General features: G+C 41.5%; 1 protein-coding gene across 9 annotated transcripts in view; it reads left to right on the forward strand.

Moving 5' to 3' along the window:
* Acap2 (ArfGAP with coiled-coil, ankyrin repeat and PH domains 2) overlaps positions 1–26,693 on the forward strand; it is a 120,196-nt gene that overhangs the window by 69,290 nt on the left and 24,213 nt on the right. For 3 of the 9 annotated variants that reach the window (XR_009056799.1, XM_057763770.1, XM_057763774.1), the window contains exons 7-15: positions 1,862–1,906; positions 4,551–4,646; positions 6,506–6,580; positions 8,168–8,179; positions 11,941–12,053; positions 17,100–17,120; positions 20,206–20,257; positions 22,471–22,571; positions 23,697–23,802. Coding sequence is in view for 7 of the 9 variants with exons in the window: in XM_057763770.1 (XP_057619753.1) it covers positions 1,862–1,906; positions 4,551–4,646; positions 6,506–6,580; positions 8,168–8,179; positions 11,941–12,053; positions 17,100–17,120; positions 20,206–20,257; positions 22,471–22,571; positions 23,697–23,802 (621 nt within the window). In the remaining 2 variants the exon portion in view is untranslated. The remainder of the gene's footprint in view (positions 1–1,861; positions 1,907–4,550; positions 4,647–6,505; positions 6,581–8,167; positions 8,180–11,940; positions 12,054–17,099; positions 17,121–20,205; positions 20,258–22,470; positions 22,572–23,696; positions 23,803–26,693) is intronic. The other 6 variants (XR_009056800.1, XM_057763772.1, XM_057763771.1 and 3 more) reach the window with 3 other exon arrangements.

Genomic DNA, 26,693 nt, shown 5'->3' on the forward strand with positions numbered 1-26,693 from the left:
CCTGAGTTGGAACAGGGCCCCCCTCAGCCTACACTGGGCATCTGGGGGAATCTGAACAGTGCCCCCAACCCCGCGCTCAGCTTCCAGAATCAGTGTATTTCTCAGAGTTGAGCAGGCTGTGAAGCAGACAGGCGGAAGAAACCAGCGAGAAGGAAGAAAGTCAGATTTAGAATTTTCTTGGTCTGTTTTTGTTTGTAAGACTGTGTTTTACAATTCCCTTATTAAATAGACCGAGAGTTCAGTGGGAAGACATTTGGAAGGCGTTCTGTGCTCTTCTGGGCATCATTAACAAAGAGTGAGGGCCTCTTTTGGATAACGTTATATTTAAATAAAATGGTTTTTTTTAAAAATATTTATTTATTTATTATGTATACAATATTCTTTCTGCATGTATGCCTACAGGCTAGAAGAGGGCACCATACATCATTACAGATGGTTGTGAGCCACCATGTGGATGCTGGGAATTGAACTCAGGACCTTTGGAAGAGCAGGCAATGCTCTTAACCACTGAGCCATCTCTCCAGCCCCTGTTTTTTTTTTTTTTTGTTTAAAAAAGACAGCAAAAATATTTGTTAGGAATTTCTAGAATTGCAAAAGATCCTGTTAAAGCCTCCTTCTGCCTCGAACTCACTATGTAGCCAAGGATAACTTTGAACTCACAATCCTCCTGCCTCTATTCCCAGGGATTATTGACATGCACCATGACTCCTGTCTTGGGCAATCCTGGGGTTTTGATCCAGGGCTTTGTGCATGTAGGCGAGCAGTCTGCCAACTGAGCTTAACCCTACCCCCGAAAACTTGTAATTTGCTGGCATTTCAGTAAGTCGATCATAATTAAAATACTTAAATCCATTACTTCAACATATATTTATGGAGTGCTTACTATGTTCTGCTTGGGGACTGGAACTAAGAAGAAGGCCCCAATCTCATGGAGCTCATACTTTAGGTAGGGAAAAGATGTAGTCAGAAAACAGCAAGTAAGCACCGGGGAGGCAGAGGCAGGCCTAGTCTCCATAGTGAGCTGGAACTCACTGTGACAGTCAGAGCTACATGGTGAGACCCTGTCTTAAAAAGATAAAACAAAAAAGATAAAACAAACAAAAGTAGTTATAAATGTTATTGCTAAGTAGGACAGATATAGCAGCTAGCAAGTCAGGTGCCGAGTTAGACTGTGTGAGAAGGCGGTGTGTAGCTGAAGCCCGGGTTAGCAAGAGGTAACTCTAGGTCATGAGGGCAGAGCATCCTGACATGGAGGCAGAACAGCCAAACCAAGGCATCCGTGGGACAGTGATGGTCTGGCAGGAGCCCAGAGAAGGCAGAGGAATAGACCACGGGGCTGGAGCGGGTGGCAGGGGCCTCGGCACAGTGAGTGGCTTTTGGGGATGTGCTAGGAGGTTGCAGGATTTAGCACTGAAGGTAATGTGACTTCGTTTATATTGGAAAATCACTGTGGAACCGTGTGGAGAAGAGATTACATGGAAGGAAGGAGGGAAACAGAGGCCGTCCAGAAAAGATAGAAAGTGGAAATGGTGATAATTTGTACTACAGCTGTGGTTGAACCTGGATCTTCAAGTAGATGAGGGTGGAGGAAGATGGACATGTCACATGCTCAAGTGTTGAAATGGTCCATGACAACTCTGCTGTAATTTGAAGAACCAGTGTTTTCACTGAGCATGAGTGTGGTTGAGTATTCATTGGTATGCTTGTCATAAGTCTTTTAGCCAAAAGAGGTTTAACAATGAAAAACCCAAGCTTTGATTTTTCTTTTGTTTTGGGATCGTTAGGACAGGCATGCTTAGAATCTTGTATTCTGAGTTAGTGTTTAATTCACAGATGCTTAACCAAGTTTATCTTTCCTCAGATTAATGTGCTTCAATCAAAGAGGAGATCAGAAATCCTGAAATCAGTAAGATCTTAATGAAACACTGCTAACTGGGACTGTGTGTGTAGCCTCTGTAGTCTGACGCTCTGTCCAGGAGCTCTTGGCTCCCTTTGCTCCCCGTTTCTAGTTCCTGTGTCATCTGCTTCAGTTCCAGCTGCTTATGTGTCTGTTGCTAACATAGCCTGGTCCATGAAGGCAGGCCCACTGCCGGTGCTCCGCTCTGTTATCTAATGGAACATTGATGTGGTCTAGATGCCTAATACTTTCAGAAAGGAGCCGGAAGTGGTGTCTGACACTGGCAAGACCATTTCAGGAATCAAATATAATCATCACCTTGAATTTTCTTTTACTTGTATTTCCTTTTATGTTTTGGGTGTTTTGTTTGTTTGTTTGTTTTATGAGACAGAGTTTCTTTGTGTAGCCATGACTGTCCTGGAACTCGCTCTGTAGACCAGGCTGGCCTCAAACTCAGAGATCCGCCTGCCTCTACCTTCTTTGTGCTGGGATTAAAACTGTGCGCCACCAATGGCTGGCTGTATTTGCTTTTAGAAAGTTTGTTTTTAAAAATATTTTTTAGATTTCTTTATTTTATATGTACGTGTGTTTCGTAAATATGTGTATGTACTACATGCATGCCTGGTGCCTGCAAGGCCAGAAGAGGGCATCAGATCCATTGGAACTGGAGTTACAGACAGTTGTGAACTGCCATGTGGGTGCTGGGAACTGAGCCCCAGTTCTCTGCCAGAACCGCCAGTGATCTTAACTTCTGAGCCCTCTCCTCAGCCCCTGCTCCCCTTGGAGGGTCAAAGGACAACTCGTGGAAATAAGTTCTCTTTTTCTCCCATGGGGATCCGGGGACTTGAACTCTGGGTGTTAGGACCAATGCTATCTTCACTGGCTGTCTTGCCGTCCCTACTTAAAGTTTTCAGATCTGGAAAAGGCTTTTAAAAAATAATACCAAATTTCAAGGCTTGTAAGCTGTTTTCACTGATAGTGTGTGAGAGCAGCCGTTTCTCCACTGATTTTTCCTGGCAGTGCAGTGGCATTATAGCCTTGTCTCGTCACCTTCCCCAGTGGCATGATAGACAGAAAATGAGATTTCCATATGAATTTTGCATTTTCAGAGTTCAGTCACTTTTCTATATGTTTTTCTGGCTACTTACAGGATGTATGTGTATCTTTTCTCTTCTTCTGTTGAAGTCTTCATGTTTTGTTCTGATTTGTGGCACCTTGTATGGATTCAGATCACAATCTTCTGCTGTGTTTTCCTGATTTATCATTTATTTTTTAATATGCTTAGTATGTATTTTGATATATAGGTATATTACATTTTAAAAAACTCTTTTAACCTTTATCAGTTCTTTATGGATCTGACATCATGCATTCGGATCGGATCCCACCCATCTCCCAGTCCCCCGAATTTGCACTCCACCACTGCAACCTCTCCCCCCAAACCAAACAGAATTTAAAAGAAAAACCAAAAAGCCAAAACAAACTAACAAAACAAAAACAAAACAAAGAAAAATCTCATTGTGGAAGTTGTAGTGTGCCCTTGTGTATTTTACATTTTTATATAATCTTATTAATTCTTTATAACTCAGTGGTCTGAAAAATATTTTCACACAGTAATGTAATTATTACCATTATCTAACACTATAGTAATTTTTATATGTGAGTTTTATCATTAATCTTCGAATTTTACTTAGCTTCTTTATATTTTGAAAACAATTTTTTTTCTGTAGAGGATTCTTGAGTATCAACACTCTTATGCTCTACATTAGTCTTCAGTATATTAAACATATGTCTGTTCTTGCTAAAAAAAATAAAGCAGGTCTTTGGAGATCATTTGCATACATTTAATTATATATAATTCCTTCCCACGTGAAAATTGAATTGATGAGAACGGGAGTGTCTTTTCTTCTGGGAATTAATACAATACAGAAAAAGCTGGGAACCCCCACTCCTTACTTAATGTCAGTTTTGAGTCTGTGGGATGAATATGAAGAAATCCCCAGGGCCAGTGAGGGGGCCCTGCAGGCGAGGACACCTGCTGCTGAGCCTGATGCCCCCAGTTCAGTGGCCAGACCGTGAACTGACTCCTGCAAGATCTCCTGGACCGCCACACTCCCCAGGCATGTGTGAACACACACACACTGCACTAAAACAAATAAACAACAGCTTTCTAAAAACAGAAAAGGCTGTGCCATCCCCACTTGTATCTAAGTTTTTGGAAAAAGGAGTAACTGAGAGTCTGCCCACCTCCCTGGGGCTGGTGGCCCTGGTAGGTTAGAGTGTTTGCTACTGTTGACATTTCTTTCCTTCTCTGCTTAGGGAGTTTTCTTCGAGGACCACATAGATATCTCAGATGAACTTAAGGATTACTGTTGAGTGAGGCTATTGAGAATATTATTTCAATCACCCATGTATCTTTTATTTAGCTCTGAACAACCACAGTTGTTAAGATACCAAACCACTGGGTTTTTCTCTTAAAGAAAATTGTATTCTCTTTGTATTTACAAATATTTATGAAGTTCTTAAGAAAAAAAATCTCCATTTTAAGTAGATTTGACACTTTGAGTCCTTGTGGAGTGATCTGAAATGTGGGGAGGACTCCAGCTTTCTTCGCTTCCAGCACGCCTCTGAGCTGATACCCCTCTGTCCCCCTTAGATGCTGTCCTTCATGTATGCACACCTGGCCTTCTTCCACCAAGGCTATGACCTGTTCAGTGAGCTCGGGCCCTACATGAAAGATCTTGGAGCGCAGGTAACCTCTTGACTGGACTCTTTGATTCTGGGCTGCTTGTTGGTGTGTGTGTGTCTCTAAAGATATTTAGCGTGTGGGAATCTGGCTTATCACTTACTTATAAGGAGTTTGGCACTGGAGCACATTCACGTGTGGGTTAAAGGTTGAGCCAGAAGTGAACTTAAAGGTGACAGTGCCTGTGTTGAATATTGACATGAGGGTTCTGAAGAAGAGACTTCAAGGAACTCTTCCGGCAGGCGCGGTGCATAGCTGTGGTCCTAGGCCTGGGAGGGAGGCTGAGGCATGCTGAGATACACGTCCACTTTTTATACTACAAATAGCGGGATTTAGCCCTTTACTTTTTAAAGTAAGTCAGTAATCAAGTTACTGCCTTAGTTTGCTTTTATTTAAGACATTGCTTTTTTCATCTTCAAAAATTTATATTGACTGCTTGAGTAATGAAAGTCTTAGAATCATAAAGCTCTCAAGACCGTTTATCATCTCACAAAGATTAAAATGTTTGCCCCCCCCCCCCCCCAGACATACACTTGGTGGTGGCACTGCGGCTCAAATACAAATATAGGGCCTTAATGCATGCTAGGCATGTGCTTTACCACTGACTTGGCGCAAGTTACTTTGGGCATACTTTGTACGGGGTAATGAACCTTCTTACTCTGATTTAATAGTATTAATCTGGGTTTTTCTTTCCCATTATACTTTTTGAGGTGAGAGAATAAGGAAAAAAAATAGAATTTAGGGAAATGGGAGAAAGATAAGAGAGGAATGTGAATACCATTCAATGATCAAAGTATATGTGTGGGAGGGGAGGAGGGAGAGGGAAGGGAAGGGAAGAGGGAGGGGTGGGGGGGAAGAGGAGGAGGGAAGTGAGGAGGGGGAAGGAGGGAGAGCAGAGGGAAGGAGGGAGGGGAGGGAGGAGGGAGAGAGGAGGAGGGAGAGAGGAGAGGAGGAGGGAGGGGAGGAGGAGGGGAAGGAGAGAGGAGGAGGGGGAGGAGAGAGGAGGAGGGAAGGGAGGAGGGAGGGAAGGGAGAGAAGAAGGGAAGGGAGGAGGGAGGGAAGGAAGGAGGGAGAGAGGAGTGGAGGGGAGGAGAGAGGAGGAAGGGAAGGGAGGAGGGAGAAAGGAGAGGAGGAGAGGGGGAGAGAGAGAAGAGCGGAGGGATCGTGTGCACAGCATATGCTGTGAATTCCATGCTTTCTGTTCTTCGTCTCCTGCCGTGGACTGCTGTTTGTGTCCCTGCCAAACGCTCTGTATATGTGTCAGGTGAGGTAGGGTTTGTTTGCAGCCCAGCCTGAGGAAACTGGGACTTCTGTAAGAGAATCTTGGTTCTTTTATGTAAAGGCAGAAGCACAGGTTCATGGGTATTTGTGTCACAGTTAGCCTCGTGGTTACAAGTGACTTATCAATCTTAGCCATCATCCTTTGCTTGCGACCTTTGCCTTTCCTAGTCTAGCTGTCAGCTGCATTGCCTTTTGCTAGTGCTGGAATAATAATAATAATAAATCATGCTTTTGTACGTGCACTTTGTTTTGTTTATCTTGTCTGCATCTACGAGCGTCTTCTAAGTGGGTCAACAGGCACTTTAGTTAGGGTCCTTGTCCTTTAAGGATGGAACACACACTGGTACAATGCTCAAGACCAGGCCTCCAGCTTGGAGCCATTCCCCCTAAGATATCTGCTTTCTCAAAAAGGATTTAATGCTAGAAAAATGTGAATTTCTGCTTGAGTGTTTAGCCAAAAATGCCTGTTCATGTTAACGATAATCGGTTGATTTCTATTTATCTGTAAAATAACTTGGACTATGGTTTACCAAATACCTTTGTTTCTTTGACTTTTAAGTCTGTAATTTTCTTCTTTTCTTTAGTTGGATCGACTGGTTGTGGATGCCGCAAAGGAGAAAAGAGAGATGGAGCAAAAACATTCTACTATCCAGCAGAAGGTATGGGGCAACTCAGATCGACTTGCGTTTGCGGGAATGTTAGTGAATGCAGCCACCATTGCTACACAGGTCCTCTCAGTCGCTTGTTCAGTAAACCCTTCTCTCTGTGAAAAGTAAACGTGCTAAATGTTAGTGCTTGCATTTTGTTATCTTCTCAGAGCAAAACATTTGCAAGCTAGATTCTCGAACCAGTTTATAAATACTGCCTAACTAAAAGTTACACCTTGTTAAAATCTTGGCTATTATTCATGGTATCATTTTGGACACTGACAACCACCTGCCAAAGTGTGCATGCATGTATGTGCGTGTGCACAAGGCAGGGCATGTGTGTGTTCATCTGTACATGTATGTGTATGCCTGTGTGTGAGAGAGAATGAGTGCACATTCTCACTCTTCTCTCTCTCTCTCTCTCTCTCTCTCTCTCTCTCTCTCTCTCTCGCTCTCGCTCTCGCTCTCGCTCTCGCTCTCGCTCTCTCTCTAACTTCCCAGCTGCAGCCACTCCAAGGCAGCTCAGCACATGCCTTCTGGACCCTCATTGCTTGTTAATTGCCTAAGCCTAGCTAAACTATTCTTGACAAATACTTCTAAACATGAGGATTCAATAGAAATCTGTGTTGATTTCTTTATACAAGAGTTGAGTGTATTGTGTCCATACTTTACAGGTAATAGTCTGTGATGGGTTGGTGCAGCGGCCCAAGCATAAAGGCAAATTAGGGATTGGATAGTTCTATAGAGTTACGGTGAAGTTTTTTCTGCATGCCGTAAGAGATCTGTCCTCTCGATAATAAGCAACCAGGCCATCTTTGATTACAGATTACTTAGATTGGATCGGACATAGAAGATGTAAATGGGGAAAAATGAAGTGAAATCAGGAGCAGGTGTAAGACAAAAATAATTGTTCATGCTCAAAAATAACATTTAGAGAAGGGAAGACTTTTTTCTTAGGCCATCTTTACATCAGTCACTTTAGTTACTAGAGGAGGAGGCTAACTCCATATTTTCTTTTGTTTAAAGACGTGATCTGTCTGTATTCCCAGCCTAGCTTTGACCTCACAGCCCTCCCACTCTTGCCTCCTGTGTGCCTGGGATTACAGGTGTGCACCACCATCCCAGCTCTGGTTTAATTTACAGGTCTTGACTTGCTGCTCTCTTTCTCCTGCTTGCCCTGTCTCTCCAGAGTCTTGCTATGCAGCTCAGACAGGCCTTGAACTTGTGACCCATCTGCCTCAACCTCCTGAGTACTGGGATTATAGCGTTACACTACCGTGCCTCCCTCTTCTTTATGCTTAGGCTATACAACATGGCATTTTGATGACTAACTTGTTTTAATGGTGTTAGTGTCAAATGATTGCTAAAAGTAAGATGACAAATTATGTTTCAAAAACTATGTGATTGTTGATTAAATTGAATAAATATTTTAATGTCTTTTTATATATTTGTTCAATATTACACTGAAGGCCTCAAACTGGTAGACTGTCAGATAGGAGATGATTTGACTTTAAACAATGCACAACTGTTTTTATTTAAGAAAATAATGCTCTTTTTATTCATTGTGAATACTTTCTCTACCCCTAAATGCTGACACAGGCTGCATTACAGGTAAATAAACAAACAAACAAATGAAGTCAACTGAAATGTAAGGGAAAACATTTCTGATACTTTTCCAGTTGTTTTATCAATTGTATTGATCAGTGTGAGAAGTAGCGATGCTGTGAGTGCCCGTCTGTCTGTCCTGCCCGTGCCTTGGCATGTCTTTAGGTGAACAGTAATGAAACAGAGCTGCTGTACCAAACAGCGTGCATGTGCCCACCATGTCGAGGATGCTGGCAGGCAGCGCCGAGGTTCCTGATGCTCTCACCACTACACTGTGGATATGAACATCTCATTGTGGTTTTAATTTATGCATCATCAGTAACTAGTAATTTATATCTTCAGGTCATTTGTGGTCCCTGTTTATGAAACATCTATTCTCTTTTCTTCCATTTTACTCCCAGGCTTTTTAGCTGATGACCAAGTTCTTCATATATTCTAGATATAGGTGTTTTAGGTTTTCAGCCCTGTGTCTAGTGCTTTTGTTATTGGTTTAGCAGTACTCATCACAAGATCGCAAATACCACATAGCTTTGCTTTTTCATGTTTATAGCTTTGTTTTATTTGTTTGTTTTTTGTGATGGTGCTGGAGACTGAGCCTCAGGCCTCATGTATGACGGGTAGATGCTTTGTCGCCGAGCTCTGTCCTCGGCACTGGCATTTAGCTCTTTAACTCGTGTAACTGGGTTCTTGTGTGTAGTGGGTAGAAATCTACTTCCTCCCGTCGATAGATTATTGCTCTTGGTGAGTTAGCAAGCCTCCTCCTCCAGTGCTCTGTGTTATGGCATGTGGCATGTGGTACACCCCACACTTTTCCTATCTGAGGCGCTTTCTGCACTGTCATTCCATCCCGTGGTCATTTCGTCTTCATTATCCCAACACATCATTGTCTCAGTTGTTATCAGCTTTATAGTAACTTTTCATGTCTGAGTAAGCAAAGCTTCCACTCCCTCTTTCTGCACACTGAGTTTTGTATACTTGCAAACTCCAGGAGTAATTTTGTTCTATAACAGGAGCTTTTTGGGGGATTGGTGAGATGACTCAGTGGGTTCAGCCCTTGCCACACTAGTCTGGTAGTCCTGAGTGCTGGGACATTTGTTAGTCTTCCTCCAGGATACACACAGCAGTAATTCATTTTTTAAAAGGCTTTCGGGATTTTGATTGAGGTTATATTGGATCTGTCACAGTCTTACGCTACCGTCTTTTTAAATTCTCTTAATGACTTGCATGAGGTTTTGTGATTTTCTTACATACCTTTGGTTAGGTGTATTCCCAGACCCCTACATTACAAATGTTCCTGTAACTACTACCTTTAGAAAGTCTCTGTTCTGTTTGGGCGAGATTGATTTCCCTGTGTTGATTTTATACCCAGCACTCTCATTGATGCTCTCTCTGTATTGATTTTATACCTAGCAATCTAATGCTCTTGATGCTGCTTTCTCTCTGAATTCTTTTGTGTACAGTGTCTTCTCCATAAGCAACATCAGGACAGTGTACTTCTTTCTTTCCACCCTTCACCTTTGTCACTGCTCTGGTTGACTGGACCTTTCTGATCGTCTTGACTGGTGGTAATAATGGTTCTTCTGGTCTCACTCACAGGCTCAGTGGAAACGCTTTGGTTAGCTGTTTTGACTCACCCTTCTTAGTCGAGCCATCCGCTTCCTGGGCCCTGCAGGAAAGAGGCAGATGTCCTTGTTCTGTTGATCTGTCTTCCAGTTGTTCTTGGCTCCAGTTGCCTTTGAGTGTCCCCTCCTAACTGTCAGATTATGAACGTGTTCACAGAGATTCCTGAAGCAATATTGCATCCGCTGTTACTAGCTGCTTACATATGGAACGTCCTGCAGTGTATCACATCTGAGTACTTTATTAAGGGACATGGATAATAGAAGACTCATACATCTCAAGAAGTAGTCGAGAATACACATTTACAGTGCATTGCACATTGAGCTAATTCTGTTTGATGCTTTATATTATTACTATTTGGTATCACTACTGTTATCACTATTTTGGTGTTGCACATGCTGGACAAGCAGACCCCATCGAGCTGCACCCCTAGCCCCATTATTTATGCTATGAGTCTCGTAATGATTACAAAGAACCTGCAGATGCCTCAAACACAACCTTTAGTCCTCCCCAGAAACTAAAAATAAAGCCAGCATGTGACGACAGTTGTAGCGCCACTCCTGGGCCTGCTCCTGACTATGTAAGGGAAGCACACCCCAGAGATGCTCACACACTCGAGTTTCCTGCTGCAGTTCACAGTGGCCAAGACGTGGAGCCAGCCACGTGTCTTCAGCAAACATGGGACTAATGAAAATGTCACATGTTCATACACATGTGCGCACAGAGTTCATTTAGCCTTAAAGAAGAGTAAAAGTATGTCGTTTACAGGAAGACAGAAGTGGAAACAGAGTAGGCAAGTATCAGAAAGATAAATAGTAAGTTCTTTCTCATATGTGGAATCTAGCCCAATATATTAATTCTAAGTACATGAAATCTACACATACGAATATATCATAATGAAACCCTATATTATATTCTATATTGATTTAAGATGTAAAAGTAAAAGCACAAGAAACCTTTAAGATGTTGTAAAGGTGAGGGCCGGAAGGACAGCTCATTTGGTGCAGTGTGCGCTATGTAAGCATGGGGCCCTGTGGTCAGATTCCAGGGACCCTGAAAAAGACTGGGCGCCGTGGCCTACACCTGTGGAACTAGTACTAGGGACTGGAGTGAGGTGGACCCCCGGAGCTTGCTTGCCAGCTAGTGTTGCCAAATTGGTGAGTTCCAGGTTTATTGAAAGAACCTGTCTCAAGACATAAGGTAGAGTACAATCGAGGAAGATCCCTAAAGTTGATGCCTGGCTTCACAGGCGTACACGTGCTCACACACATATGCACAAATGAACATGTACACACGTACAAAGTATACATATGTTGCAGAAGTCAGTTAAGTCTGGTTACTGCGCAATGCACTCTGCTGTGAATGATGGCTGGGTTTATGTGTTTGTTGCAGAACACTTGTCTGTTGTGTTTAGAGTACTGAGTTCAGACCATACATGAAGTACACATGCATGCACACATGTACACATGCACATACACAGAGTAATGTGAATTTTAAAAATAGGTGTACACATAGTTTTAATGAAGGAACTAGTGTTTTCTATTTTTTCCAAAGATAAAAATGTAGAAATATAACGATTCATTTATAGATTGACTTTTTATGCTTAAAATTTTTGGTTTTTGAGAAAAGGTTTCTCTGTGTAACAGTCCTGGCTGTCCTGGGACTCATTTTGTAGACCAGGCTGACCTTGAACCCACGGAGATCCGCCTGCCTCTGCCTCCCAAGTGGTATTAAAAATGTGCGACTACCGCCTGAATACCGCCTGGCTTTTTTAGAATTCAACCTATTTCCATTTCATGTTTTAGCATGTTCATGGGAGGAAGCCCTGGGAGGATTCTCACCCGCTTTCCCTCTAATGCTGGTTTCTCACAGCTAAGCATCATCCAGTCTGCAGAAGAGCTATCATAGGTAGAAGTCTGGCTTCCAGGGCTGGAGAGAAGGCTTCCAAGAGCACTTGCTGCTCTTGCAGAGAGCCAGAGTTTGGTCCCCAGCACCCTGAATTGTTAGTGTGTTGAAGCACGTCTCTGTTGTTATGTTCCTTCTCCCGTGTTTGTGTAGGACTTACTGCGAACTTCTTACAGCTGTTTTCCCTGGATACATCTCTTTCTGGGAACACTGTTGTCTGAACTCGTGTGTGTCTTGTCTAGGACTTCTCCAGTGATGACTCCAAGCTGGAGTATAATGTCGATGCTGCGAATGGCATTGTCATGGAAGGGTATCTCTTCAAGCGAGCCAGCAACGCCTTCAAAACGTGGAACAGGTAACAGACTTCAAACGTTCATTGTAATTTTAACATGTTTGCCATTTTCTGCCTCTCCTTGTAATTGGCAACTCATTTTCCCCAGAACTTTCTAAATTCTACAAATTCTTATTAACTGTCTTATTACAGTCTACCGAATAGTAAGGGTCAGGTAAAGAGTGAAAACACAGATTTTTAGATTTGAAACTAAAGCCTTAAAGGATAAAACTAGATTTTTTTTTAACTCTTGGTCTATAATGACTAAATTCTCATACACACACACACACACACACACACACACCACACACCGGGCTACAGAGCTAGTTCCAGCTCAGCCACGACTACACAGAGAAACCCTGTCTCGATCCTCCCACCTCCCCACCCCCGCAAAGTAAAAATTTGCAGGTCTTAAGACCAGGTAGCCCTGAGCTTTTGGCCTTTGTAATAACACGTAAGTAGGACATGAGAAGTCATGATAGTCATTATTTCTTTATTATAAATGTAATGGCTAACAAACACTTTGAATTTTTACTTATTTTTTTGTTGTTGTTTATTTTGTTTGTTTTTTTCAAGACAGGGTTTCTCTGTATAACAGCTCTGGCTGTCCCGGAACTCATTTTGTAGACCAAGCTGGCCTCGGATTTACAAAGATCTGCCTGCCTCTGCCCATCAAGTGCTGGGATTAAAAGACGTGAGCTACTACTGCCTGGCTTGATTAATATTTACAAAATACAAAACTGTTGAATGTCTTACAAGAATGGAATTGTAGCCAGGTATCATGGCGTGGATACCTGTAATCCTACCCACGAAGGCAGAAGAATTTTGAGTTCCTGGCCAACTTAACTTGCATAGTATGATCTTGAGTCAAAAATCGCAAAACAAAACAAAAAAGAAATTATGAAGTATTTTACTATATTGATATGACAAGTGAAGTAATTTCATGCCTAGCAGCATTGAAAGGTGCTCAGCTCCAGTCGTCCTTCTGATATCAGTGCTTGGTCTTTTGCTCAAGGATGCTGTTTTCCCTTTTGTTTAAATCAAAAAAGGACAGTTTCATAATAATTGAAAGTGGTGTTTGTGTTCTGGGTAACTGACTTGCTATTGCAGGATTGGATGAAATGTCTTCTGTGGTAGTGGCAGGTAGGCATTCACCCAGTGATGGAAATGTTCCTAAAGGCGGGTTATTGCTAAAATCAATAGGGTCTCCTATTAATGTTCATTGGGTGTACAATGTGTTAATTTAACGGGAGCCTCAGTGCTGTGTTGAGATGGATCTGATTGCACTTACTTAGATTTCTTTTTTTTTTTTTTTTTTTTTTTGGTTTTTCGAGACAGGGTTTCTCTGTGGCTGTGGAGCCTGTCCTGGAACTAGCTCTGTAGACCAGGCTGGTCTCGAACTCACAGAGATCCGCCTGCCTCTGCCTCCCAAGTGCTGGGATTAAAGGCGTGCGCCACCACCACCCGGCCTTTACTTAGATTTCTTGGTGTTGAAGTTCGACAGCTCCCAGTGACATTTTTAAATGTCAGTGGTTTATTGAGCATTTCTCTAGTGTTTGATGTTGTAGGAAATCTAAATGGTGCATGATTTTATTTGATTTTTTTCTTCATTTGAGAGTGAATAAGCTGAAAAGACTGAAGATATTTAATATTAAGCCTCTGAGTTATGCAGAACTTTTAAATAAGACATGGGTACTGGAGGACCGTTATCGTGATCTGATTATCAGTAATGCTTCTAGTTATTACACAGTGAAAATGAAAAATTAAAATTGTGTTTCGTGAGCTGAAATGTAAAACTATGATCCCTTTAAGTCCTTGGAAAATTCTGTAGCTTGTGTAGGAAACTAGAAACAACGAGTGCGCAATAATTTTATAAGATTATTCAGCCACTGTGGTTTTATAGTGTGATGCTAGAATTGAAATGTAACCTTCGGATTTGCACCTCCTTAAAGCTTAAGAAAATGAAAGCCAAGATGTATAACCACTTTGCATTTCCACCCTAGCGAGAAATGCGATCTCGGACTACAAAGTGAAGCACAGTTAGTCTTAGTGGGAGGTCCATTGCAGACCTACTGTTCAGAGCAGTAGAATACGATCAATCAAATGTGGACCTTCTCAGTGTTTGATGAGTCATATTGACTGGCTTTGACACTAAAACAGAAGCGAGATCAAGTTGGAGCATCCGCGAACCCCTGCTGTAGATGTGCTGTGTCCACAGGGTGGGAGGGCATCCCCTCAGAAGTGGAGCTGCTGGGTCAAGGACTGTCTGTGACCACTGCAGTCAGCAAGGACAGGGAGATTTAGAAAGATGGCTGAAATTAAGACGGATTTATTTTTCTCATGGTTTTGTAGTCTGGAAATTAAAGATTGGATGACGTCATTGAGGGAACTTGTGTTGCTGGCCTGTGTTTTGGTAGCAGAGCTGTGTGCCTGAGATCTTGAGACAGAAAGTCAAAGAGCAGGAAGGGAAATGACCAATTCCCGACAACACACGTCCTTCAGGAGACCAGCACTGGTCCCTTGCACAGGCAGTGTCTTCAATGATGTAGTCACCCAGCACAAGGCCCTGCCCCCTAAGGATTCCACCATTGTAGCTGTGCCACACTGTGAGCCAGATCTAGTGCAGAACCTTCAAGGGGACAGATGATATGCAGAATATAGCAAAAATTTGACAGGCGAGAGCAGGGATGAGGCTTATCAAATGCCTAATCTCAGACGTGCAAGTAGTTCCCTTCCATTCATGTAATTTATTATAATACGGTCTGCTCCTCTAAGTAAGACTCTATATTCCTTAATATTAAAAACATCTCAGAGACTGGGCGGTGGTGGCACACACCTTTAATCCCAGCACTCAGGAGGCAGAGGCAGGCGGATCTCTGTGAGTTCGAGGCCAGCCTGGTCTACAGAGCGAGTTCCAGGACAGGCTCCAAAGCTACACAAAGAAACTGTCCCAGAAAACCAAAACCAAGCCAAACAACCATCTCAGAATCCACCTCTTCAGATATTAAGCTTTTCTATTCATTTTATGAAATTATATCATATTTTCAGCATCAACTATCAAAGATCTCCATCCTGAGGGATATGTGAATGTGATTAAGAATTCCCAAATGTTAAAAAAAAATCTCCCTCATGCTTCATAAATTACACTTTACTTTAAAAGCAGTGTCTAGTATTGTATGATGTAGAATGGTAATTATGTTTTGTGTGTGAGGGCAGATGGCATAAGAATGAGAAGTTCATGTCCTATATGCATTGCCAGTCATGTTCCTGCTAAATTCCAGAGTTCTTGTTGGTGGCATCTGACCATGTAAATGTATGATACTGTTGGCTCTCTGTATGATCTCACACTTACGGACTCACCCAACTGAGAATCAACAATTTTGAGAAACACCAACTCTGTACTTAACATGGAGGTTTTTTCCTTGTAATTATTTACTCTTTTAAAAAATGCAATAATACTATTTACATAGCGTTTACATTATAATAACAGTTGCAACAGTTGCAAGTAAATCTAGAGGTGATTGAACTCAGTTAATTCAAGTCGCAGGTGGGAAAATCAACTGAGCCCAGAGAGGTCTGCATGGCCAGTCTTACTGTTTCTCTCTCTCTCCCTCCCTCCCTCCCTCCCTCCCTCCCTCCCTCCCTCCCTCCCTCCCTCCCTCCCTCCCTCCCTCCCTCCCTCCCTCCCTCCCTCTGTCTCTCTCTCCCTCTCTCCCTCCCTCTCTCTTCCCCCTCCCTCTCTCTCATCTGTCCTTCATACACTCATGTATTATGATTATATGCAAACGCTGCATTTTGTCTTAGAGAACTTGAGCATCTATAGATTTGGTGATGTGCAGTTGGATCCTAGACCCAACCGCTACACCAACACCAAGGGACGGCTTTATTTTTCTGGGGTGCATGCAACAATGAGCTTTCTTATTAAGTTATTTTCTCAGTATGCAGTTTCAATTCAGACTTTAAACACTGGAACGTATGTCTCTCTTCTCTGCCTCACAATGAATTTGGAAAGGAGGAATAACAAGGAAAATAACTGTTAATGTAATTTAGTATTTAGTTGGAAATGCTAATAAAAGAAGCAGACTCCAGAAAATATAACCCAGCATAAAATGTATTATACAAAATTTTAAAGCAAAATGTTCTATATACTGCTGGTACAGATAAAAATGTTTTTGGTTTTTTGAGACAGGGTTTGTCTGTGTAGCTTTGGTGCCTGTCCTGGAACTCTGTGTAGACCAGGCTGGCCTTGAACTCACAGAGATCCTCCTGACTCTGCTTCCCAAGTGCTGGGGTTAAAGGTGTGTGCCACCACCGCCTGACTTGATAAATTTTTTTTATTGGCTTTTGTTTTAAAGTAAGAAGTATATACCTAGACTAAAAATGAGTCTTCTGGGCAGAGTGTGTATTCCCATGGTCCCAAAACCTGGGAGGGTGAGGTATTACGTGAGCTAAGTCAGCCTAGGCTACACAGCCAAGCCCTGTCTCCACCTTCCTACTTCTCCCAAAATCACTGAGTGAGTCATGTTTATGTGTGGCCTTAAAGTCTGTCGTCATGTGATGAAGGCAGATGGGGATCGGTGGGAGGTTTACTCGGTTACTATTTTATGATCTTTGAAATTCTCAATTAGTCACCCCATTTTCTTTCCAAAAAGTTTTTATTGGCTGAAGGTTTCTGTAGGTAAAATGCAGTGCTTTTCCTCCTACCTTCCAGGCACAGCTTATTGAGGTGTGGCACAAGGCTATCTGTATTTTCTAGTTAGGACCATAGAGGCAGACAGTCAAATTAGTAATAATAAGGTAATGGTAATATAATAATTCAAATATTTGCAAAGTATTTCAGTTTCTTAAGAATTGAAATTTTGCAGAATGTATATGTTTATAATAAAACACATGATACTCTACTCAGACTGCATTGTTAAGTTGTTAGCTTACGCTTGTTTCTTTAGTTTTTTTTTTTTTTTTGTCTTATTTTTGTATCATGCTGGTCCTTTGCTTATTTGGCATTTGCATTTTCTTTCTTTTACGCCTTTCCCTTTTGTTTTAACCCTGCCCCATTTTTTCACATGACAGGAAAAAACCCGATCATATCAGGTACCAAATAGCTTCCTGCCTCCCTCTTCTTATCCGCTTTCCTCTGTAGCATGAGAAAGCCCGATTAACCCGTGTTCAGTTGGATTACTTGCAATGGATAAAAAAATCTCTTTATGCTTTAAATTGGAACGAAAATACAAGTGTTTATTTGAGGAAGAGACCTTTTGGTCGCCCCTGACCTCAGTTGGTTTGATCTGGGGAAGGACGGCTGATGCAAAGTCGATGCAGACCGAGTGGTAGGCACACCCTGTGACATGTCTTTTGACATAAAATAGTGACCTTTGTTTAGGATGGAGCAGCAGCTGGGATGAGAGAGACTCCCTTGCCTGGTCATAGGTGCTCTCTTCTGCTTTATTCCCATGGAAACAGCAAATTGAATTGAATAAATCAGTGCATTAGGCCTTTAATTTATATTAAATGGTTATCTAGCACCAAAATATGGCCCCATAATTTATATAGTTTTAGTTATAAACCTTCTTCAGATTTAGAACTGCGACTTTTCCCAATATTTTTGATGTTGAGAGCAAACATAGTAAAATATATTTGATTTTTGTAAATTTATTTTTTTCCCATTTGACCTAAATTTTGCCAACTGGAAGTTTTTCTTCATATGTAATAGTATTTATTTTTTAAAAAATAGATGTAATATTTTGGTCTAAATTATAATAAATTACTTTTATTTGACACAGATACAAAATGTGTCTTACTTTTCTTACACATAAGAGATTAGAAGCCAACTATACTTTGTGCTCTACTTTTTAGTCTTGTAGACTGTGTACTCTGTTAGCATGGTGATTTCCAAAGCTTGTTTCTTCACTCTAGTCACAATTTATGTAGTGCTTTAACATTTCCTGTAAGAAGTATTTCTCTGTGTGTAGGTAATTCATAGGCTGCGAGCTGTTCATCATACTTTTCCTTTCTTGGAAATATTAATAGTCACTAGTATTACTTTATAGGAACAGCTAAAAACTCTATTCCAGTGGTCGGAAAGAGAACTCAGTCACTAACGTGCTTGCCTTGCACATATGAGGACCTGAGTTTGATCTCTCACAACCCCCACACAAATGGCACTGAAGAGGGAGAGACAGATAGATCCCTAGGGCTCGACAGCCAGCTGCTCTACCCAATTCGTGAGTATACGAGACCTTGTCTCAAAGGAGTTGGGCAGTGCCCTAAGTATGATCCCCAAGGTTTTCCTCTGGACTCCATGTGCATGTGCATATATCTGCATGCACACTAGAGCACACGCATGCACTCCCCAGACATGCACACATATATGTTTTGTTACCTTTAGGCACCTGGTTAAAGTTCTGGTTGGCATTGGATGTATGTTTCTAATGGTAGCAGAAGGAAGATAGCGTCAGACTATCACATCTTTATAATTCATTTTTCCCTTCCTATGATGTATTGTTATGCTTTCTTTAAGGAAGTAGCAAATGAAGAGAAATTTGTACTGTCTTTTCTAAGTATTTTACAAAATCCAGTGATGAAAAAATGTTACCCAGAAGCAGTTGAATATCAGGGAAACTGACCTTCAGAAATACATATGCTCCGTAAGGCTAATAGCCGAAGGGAATGGTCTCTGATGGAACAGGGGCATTTATCTAGTTATTATTAGTAGTATCCCTAGGGAACACTGTCCCAAGATGGACCAGGTCAAAAGACCTCAGAAGCATGAAAAGTTTGCATTTTTATATGGATGTCTTTCCATTATTTAATAAAAGTGTAGTTTTCTCAAACCGTGTGAGAGAACTACTATGGTGCACAGCCTGTACATTTTTATCAATATAGTTCACCCTCCTCAAATGAATTTTATGACAACATTTTAATCAGATTCAGAGATTGCCTCCATTGCATGTCATCCCATGTGGCAGGGTGCGCCATTTGGTTTGTGTGTAGGACTTTGATCTAACATCTCTAACTGGCTGCCTGTCCCCACAAGAGCCGTGGAATTCTTCCTTTTCTGGTCTGTTGATTTGCATTCAGCGGCACCCACGTTATTTTACTTAGATGCTTATTTAACATAACAAACTCTCTCTCAATGAAAAAGGTGATGCATTTTTAAGTGGCAAGAAAACCCACCCACCCGGTAAAAGGCCTGAAACCCTAGGATGTATTCGGGGCTCCTTCTCAGCTTTGAAGAAATAACGAAAAATTTGAAAATAGAAATTCAAAACACCTGGATATAATTTCTAGCAATTTGTATTATTGTCAATGAAAAGGTAGAATCTCTATCTGCTAATAGATTAATAACTAATGTTTATATTAAAAATCATCTCATATAAAACTAATTTAAAAATAACAACTCAAATACTGTTCATTTTTCGTGCTTGGTGAGAAGTTTTGCTTCTTTTATGAATGGCTTTTGACTGTAATTTTTTATGTATTTATTTCTTTTTCTTAAGTTAATAAACTAGAATTAGTGCATATGGCTTACATTACCTACATTTATTTTTCTAAATAAGAGTGTGAGCAAATTGTTTTCCTAATAACTTAACAGTAATGAGGAGAACCATTTAAACAGTTTGGGGGTCATATATATATGGTAACAACAATGTAATTCGCCTGAGAAGTAAGGGCTCTTCTATGGAATAAAGCTAGTGATCATCTTATTTTTGATACAGTTCTAAGTGATTAGTCTCTGTTTTGCTGAGGATCAAACATTTGCTGAATTAGCTTCTAAAAGGTTGAAAATAAAGCACCATTTACCATATATAAATGGACATTTTATCTGTAATTTAAGTTTTCTTTATCATAAAAGTAGATATTTGAAGGAAAAGATAATATTTAGTACCTCAAAAAAACAAAACAACAACAACAAAAAAAATCCGTGAGTTTAAAATAGTTATGGTCTTAGCAGGAAAAATAAAAGCTTTTGTTGAGATGTGACAGAAAATGAACCAAAACAGATATTTATCTCCCTAACCTGTGATTATTTTTAAGATGCATATTCTTAGTTTTCGGTAGTTATGTCATATGCTTTAGTTTACGAGAACAAAGCAGTGCATTCCCAATACCATCACCCTACACCGCCGGAGGATGACTGAAGGTACACGCCATCTTTAATCTGTTTGTCTTTGTCTAGACGCTGGTTCTCCATACAGAACAATCAGTTGGTTTACCAGAAAAAGTTCAAGGTACGTATGTTCTTTATTAAGCAATACAGTGAAAACTGCTAAGTTCCAGTTCTAGTTCTTTGTCTGTTTGTCTTGGTGAACACTGAAGTCCATAAATATCCATATGCAAAATTCTGAAATTTCCGTCTATTGGTTTTATGTTTGGGTATGCATAACAAGTAGAGTGGAAGCTGTCAACCTTGATCCTTAAAAGCAGAGTGATTTGATTCTGAATTCTTTTTGAGAAAAAAAATTGTTTTCATTTGTGTGTACATGTGTGTCTGAGTGCAAGTTTGTGCACGTGACTGCAGTGCCCCCAAAGGCACTGGGTTATTGTCTTAAAGCATCCCTGGCCAACCTGGAACTCACTGTGTAGGCCAGGCTGGCCCCCAGCTCACAGAGATCTGGCGCTCTCTGCCTCCTAAATGTGGGGATTAAAGGTGTGCGCCACGTGACCTGCATTATTTTTATCATTTTTAATTGTGAGTATGTATGTGTCTCTGTACGTGTGAATGCAGTTGCTCACTGAGACCAGTGGTGTTTGATCCCCCAGGAGAGGGAATTAGAGGTGGTCGTGGGCTGTCCGATGTGGGTGCTGAGAACCCAATTCTGTGAGCAGTAAGCAGCCTTAATGGCTGAGCCCTTTCTTTAGTCCTATTGTTATGAATTCTTCTTTTTTTTAAATCAGTTTTTTCCTTTTTTCTTCTTTGCATGTGTATGGGTATTTTGCCTGTATGTATGTCTCTGTATACAGTGCCCAAAAAGGCCAGATAAGGGCATCAAATCCCCTAGAACTGGAGTTACAGATGCTGAGAATCGAACTTGGGTCCTCTGGAAGAGCAACCAGTGCTGTTAACTGCTGAAACATCTTTCTACCCCTTTCTATACAGATTTTATTTTTATTCTTAGTTATGATGTGTATATAAATGTCTTGAATGTGGATTTGTGCACTTGAGTGCAGTGCCTGTGGAGGTCAGAAGAGGGCATCAGACTTCCTGGAATTGGCATTACTCACAGGTAGCTGTGAGCTGCCTGACCCTAACCCTGTCCTCCACCAGAGCAGTGTACACTCTTAACCACTGTGATGTCTCTCCAGCTTCAATTCAGAATTTTTTTTTCTGTGTTTTGAGACAGGGTTTCTCTGTAGCTTTGGAGCCTGTCCTGGAACTAGCTCTTGTAGACCAGGCTGGCCTCGAACTCACAAAGATCTGCCTGTCTTTGCCTCCCTAGTGCTGGGATTAAAGGTGTGCGCCACCACTGCCCGGCCGGAAATTTTAATTCCTAGTTTTAAGGTGTTTTGTGTACCAAGATTATTACCTTCATCTTATAAGTCCTTCTGTTAGTTATGTGGCAGGAGTAACCCTGACATCCCATGGTATCATTTTGAGGCTGCAGATGGTTTGTCTTTTAGAACACATTAGTTTAGGACCAATGGTGACCACAAAGAGTGCTTTAAAATGACAGAAGTCAAAGTGTATGCCGTCAGTAATGTAGACAGAAACCCTGTCTTTGTTACCGCTGTGTTTATGTGTTTCCTTGACCTCATTTCAAGGCAAGGAATTTTATGTGTTGGAAAGGTGTACTGGAAAGGCTTGTGAGAATGCTGGAGCCTGGAAAGAGACCATTTGTTAACTGATAGTGTGCTTCTCACTTAGCCCTTGAATGACAGTCTGTGAACCATAAACCTCTGATATCCCCTTTGCTGTGAGATGGCCGCACTAATCACAGGCTCTTGTGGACTTTGTAGTTAATCCATTGGTGCTTTCTCCTGATTTTTTGCACTGGTATTTTAATTAGGGAATGACAAAATCTTTTCTCTTTCTTGTAAGAATTTTAAGAAGGATTTACCAATTTCCCGTTGTTTCTCATTGTGCTATTTAAAATATGATTTGCTACCGGTTTCTCTTTGGGAAGAACGTAGCTCTTCTATATGTGAGTGGGAACCCAAAGAGTAATGGACATCAGTGGGATGGAAGAGGGTCAACAAGGAGATAATTTTTTGAGTATTTGTTAAGTGTCAGTTGTGGGTCAGTCCTTTCTCTACATGATTGCACTTACTTTACATAGTAGTTGGATGAGGCAGATTAAATGAACAATATAGGATTGCCTCCATTAGTTCTATATCTTCATAACGACACTATGATAAAATAGAGACCTTCTAAATGAGGTCCGTTTTTGGAGTGTATTTGGGCTGGGAGCTAAGTTGATGAACTGAGCTTGCCTCCTTGCTGTAGGACAGCCCCACGGTGGTGGTGGAGGACCTCAGGCTGTGCACGGTGAAGCACTGCGAAGACATAGAGCGGCGGTTCTGCTTCGAGGTGGTCTCTCCAACAAAGTAAGACGTTCGTGACAATTTGAGAATTGTTTTTATGTTTACGTAGTTTGTCTCAAAGACTTTACCAGATCTGAGAACTCTGATTTATGATTATCAGTGTAACAAAAGAATGAATGTTTTAAAAATGAATTCCATTAGCAATTGTAGATGCTCTGTCCAAGAACTTATGTAATTCTCTCCATGTATCCCAGTCTTTCGAATCTGTAGAGATCGCTATTTATTTACTTAGTGGGGCTGCGAGCATGTTAGGCAAGCACCCACTACCGAGCTCTGTCCTTCCTGTAAACGTTTATGTGAAAACCTGGTAGGTAGTGAGAATTGAACTCAGGGCCTTGAAGTTGTCGTTCTCCTGTCTCAAGCACCAAACCTAGTCCACGCGAAAACTTTTTAGATATTATGTTAAATTGAAAGTGTGTGACTTTGAATTTCATTTTGTACCACACTTAAAAAAAGAAGCAGTGTTCTGCTTACATGGTGGAGAGAAAGGGAGGTAGAAGGCTATGAGAGAATACACACACACAAACACCACACAGACACACTGACACACCACACAGACACACACACACACACCACACATGCATACCATACAGACACACACAACACATCACACACAGCACATCACACACACACACTACATACACACTACATGCACCCACCACACACACATACTGCACAGACACACACACACAGATATATACCACAGACATACACACCCCTCACACACGCATCACATACCACACAGACACACAAGGTACACACACACACCACTCAAGGACACACCACAGACATACACACACAGCATACCATACACACATACCACACAAACACCCATAGACACATACCACACACACACACACACACACTACATCACACAGACACACACACCACACAGACACACACATCACATCACACACACAGACACACAGTACATCACACGCACAGGCACACACATAGCACATAGAACACACAGATACACACACACACACGGTACACAGACTTAGAGTCAGGCAAAACACTAATGCACATTTTAAAAATGTACTTAGTAGCATAGTGAGGAAAAATAAAGTGTATGGATTTTTTCCCTCCTGACTTACTATCTGACAAAATGATGCTATTTCCTTGTAGAAGTTGTATGCTCCAGGCAGATTCTGAAAAGCTTCGCCAGGCCTGGATTAAGGCTGTTCAGACCAGCATTGCCACTGCGTACAGAGAGAAGGGCGATGAATCAGAGGTTAGTAGAGGTGTCGTCAGTATCGTGGGACATACTGCTGAATGTTTTCAGTTTCACTTGTAGCATATAGTATGGCATCCTTTTTATGGAACGTAATTTTACGTAATTGAAATGTTGTAAAATCTTAGGCTCAAGTTCTTTTTGTTTATCTTTTTGTATGTTCTTTCTACCCCTTTCTTCCTTTCTCTTCCTGCTTCCCCTACCCACCTTTCCCCCCCTTTAAGCCTCTTTTATTCTTCCTTTCTTGACAGATCATATAGCCCAGGCTGGTTTAGGACTCACTGTGTAGCTGATGGTGACCTTGAACTTGTGATCCTCCTACTCCCACCCCCAGAGTGCTAGGATTTAGATGTCTGCTATCACAGTTGCTTTTCAGCCGTGGTTGGGATTAAGCTCAGCACCTTGTGCATGCTGTATATGCCGTCTTCTAACTGAGCCGTGTTTCCAGACCTTCCTTTTCTTTTCTCTCAGTATCCGTGTCTCTGTTCTGATATTTGAATGCCTATACCAGATCGAGATAAAGGTTTCCCACGTTAATGGGTTTCTCCTAAATATTTTGATATCTTTCATTCATAATAAAATTTTGTGAGTTTGTAATCTTTAGTTTTAAATTAACACTAAGTAAGCTGCAGAGAAGGGAATCTCACACTGTCTCTTGTTGAAAGCTTCCCAGAGAACGAACAAACTCTCTGGAAAGGCAGTGAATGAAGCCCTGAGGAGTGAAGCTGTTCTGGATCTTTAGATGTGGCCTGAGACATAGAATTAGTGAGAGATTGATAATAGGAACGTTTTCTATTGTATTTCAAAGATTATCATGGGCGACCTGGAGCTCCCAGGGGTAGATGAACCTAGAAGCTTCCTAAACAGACACCAAGGGAACTCCACTTCTAAGCAGTTACTCTCAGAGAAGGGATTTCTTCAGCCTGCAGTTTACCTGGGCATTGTTGAATACAGATGATGAGAACATTGGCAAAAGGGCATGTTGGTGAAGGGAGACCTCAATATTGCCTGTTACCCAAATCATTTCTCCGTTCTGGGTCAGCTACCCCTCAGTGTTCGGTGTGGTATAGTTATTAGCCTGGCTTTGTCTTAAACAGTCGTATTTTAGTGTTCCTTTCTTTTTGTTGATCCATATTATTTCTCCCTCTTGAATAAAGACTTTGAGGACTTCCCTCAGTATTTTCCAGAAAGCGAGGCATTTGTGATTCTATGTTCTCCTGAACAGTGCTGTTTTTTGTCTTCACATTTGTTTGGTAGTTTCACTAGGTATAGAAGTTGTAGATTGGAGACAGTTATCCTTAAGAAACTACATTATGGCTGGGTGGTGGTGGCGCACGCCTTTAATCCCAGCACTTGGGAGGCAGAGGGAAGTGGATCTCTGTGAGTTCGCTGCTGGCCTGGTCTACAGAGAGGGTTTTAAGGACAGCCAGGAGTACACAGAGAAACCCTGTCTCCAGGGTGGGCAGGGAGAAACAGCTTTAAGATGTTTCTTCTGCTCTTTTGTTTTTTAGTTTCAGAGTTGCCTTTCTTATTACTGATCTTTCCTATTCTTTCCAATTCTCTCTTTCTGGAATTTTTGAATCAACATTTTTTCTTTTTTTTGAATATTGTTAATCATCTGGCCTCTATTTAATTTTCAAGAATTTTTCTGTTCACTGAATGTTTATTGAGTCTGTTATTTTGTGGAATTGCCATACTAGAACTGTAATTATTAATTTTTACTTCCTGAAAAAAATTTTCATTGTCTAAGTCCCATTTCTAAACAATTAAATTGTGCCATGAATCAGGCATCAGTATTTTTATTTATTTTGGGTTTTTTTGCAGTCTTTTTTATTCTTTAGAAATTTGTCCATTGTTCTAATGTATTTTGATCATATCCACCCACCACTACTTCCCTCTAGTCCTCCACAGAGACCTTCACTTATCTTTCTCTGCTCTTCTTATTTTTGTTGCTAACAACTCTCTGAGCTCATTTAGCGCTGCTGACATATAAGTGGCTGTGTGACTGACTCATGAGGCATGAACAATATAGCACGAGCCACATCCCCAAAGGAGTGATTCTCCTTCCCTCAGCAGCCATCACCTGCCTGTAGCTCCTCTAGTAGGGGCGGGGCCTCGTGGTCTCAGCCATCAGCCATTCTGATTGGCTTGACCTTGTATAGATCTTCTGCAGGTAACCAGAGTTGCCAAGAGTTGATGCAGTCAGCAACCATGCCCTGTCCAAATATGAGCACATTGCAGCTCTCCTCCCTGTCTGCCAGCTCTTCTATGGTCTCTGCCCTTGCTTCTTCCCTGAGCCTTGGATGGTGAGTGGCTGAGAGATGGGCCACCCGCAGCTGAACACTCTGAGTTATTTATGTTTGGCGCTTTGATCAGTCATGAGTCTCTGCACTAGCCACTACTCCCTGCCAAAAGAAACTTACCTGACCAAATTGAGGGTAGCACCAAGACTTTAGTAGCGACATAGCATTTAGAGTACAGTTTGACAGTCCGACCGTTTGGTAGAACAGTAAGGATAGATATCCCCCCCCCGTGGCCTATGATCTCTGCAGTCATAGGCTTTTGATGAGGTATACAGTATGAGGCATGAAATCCCTTTTGCGAAGCAGGTCTCAGATTCACACAGAAAGCAGTTGGTTGACCTGTAATCATTATGCCATTATTGTACCCGTGGGTGCATCTTTCTAGCAAGCCAGTGTCATTAGCATGCATGTTCCAGTGCTGGGTAAGGCTATTGATGTCTCTTCTCTCCCCAGCAGCTTCTGGCACTGCGTAAGGCAGGCAGCCAGCAAGGAGGGAGTTCCCCAGTCAGTTTGAGGTTGATCTCTCTGTCCTGCATCCAAAGTGAGTGGTGACTTCAGCTATAGGCACTTCCTATCTAGTTACTGTGG

The sequence above is a fragment of the Chionomys nivalis genome, chromosome 3, assembly GCF_950005125.1.
Source record: "Chionomys nivalis chromosome 3, mChiNiv1.1, whole genome shotgun sequence".
In the NCBI taxonomy this organism is placed as follows: Eukaryota; Metazoa; Chordata; class Mammalia; order Rodentia; family Cricetidae; genus Chionomys; species Chionomys nivalis.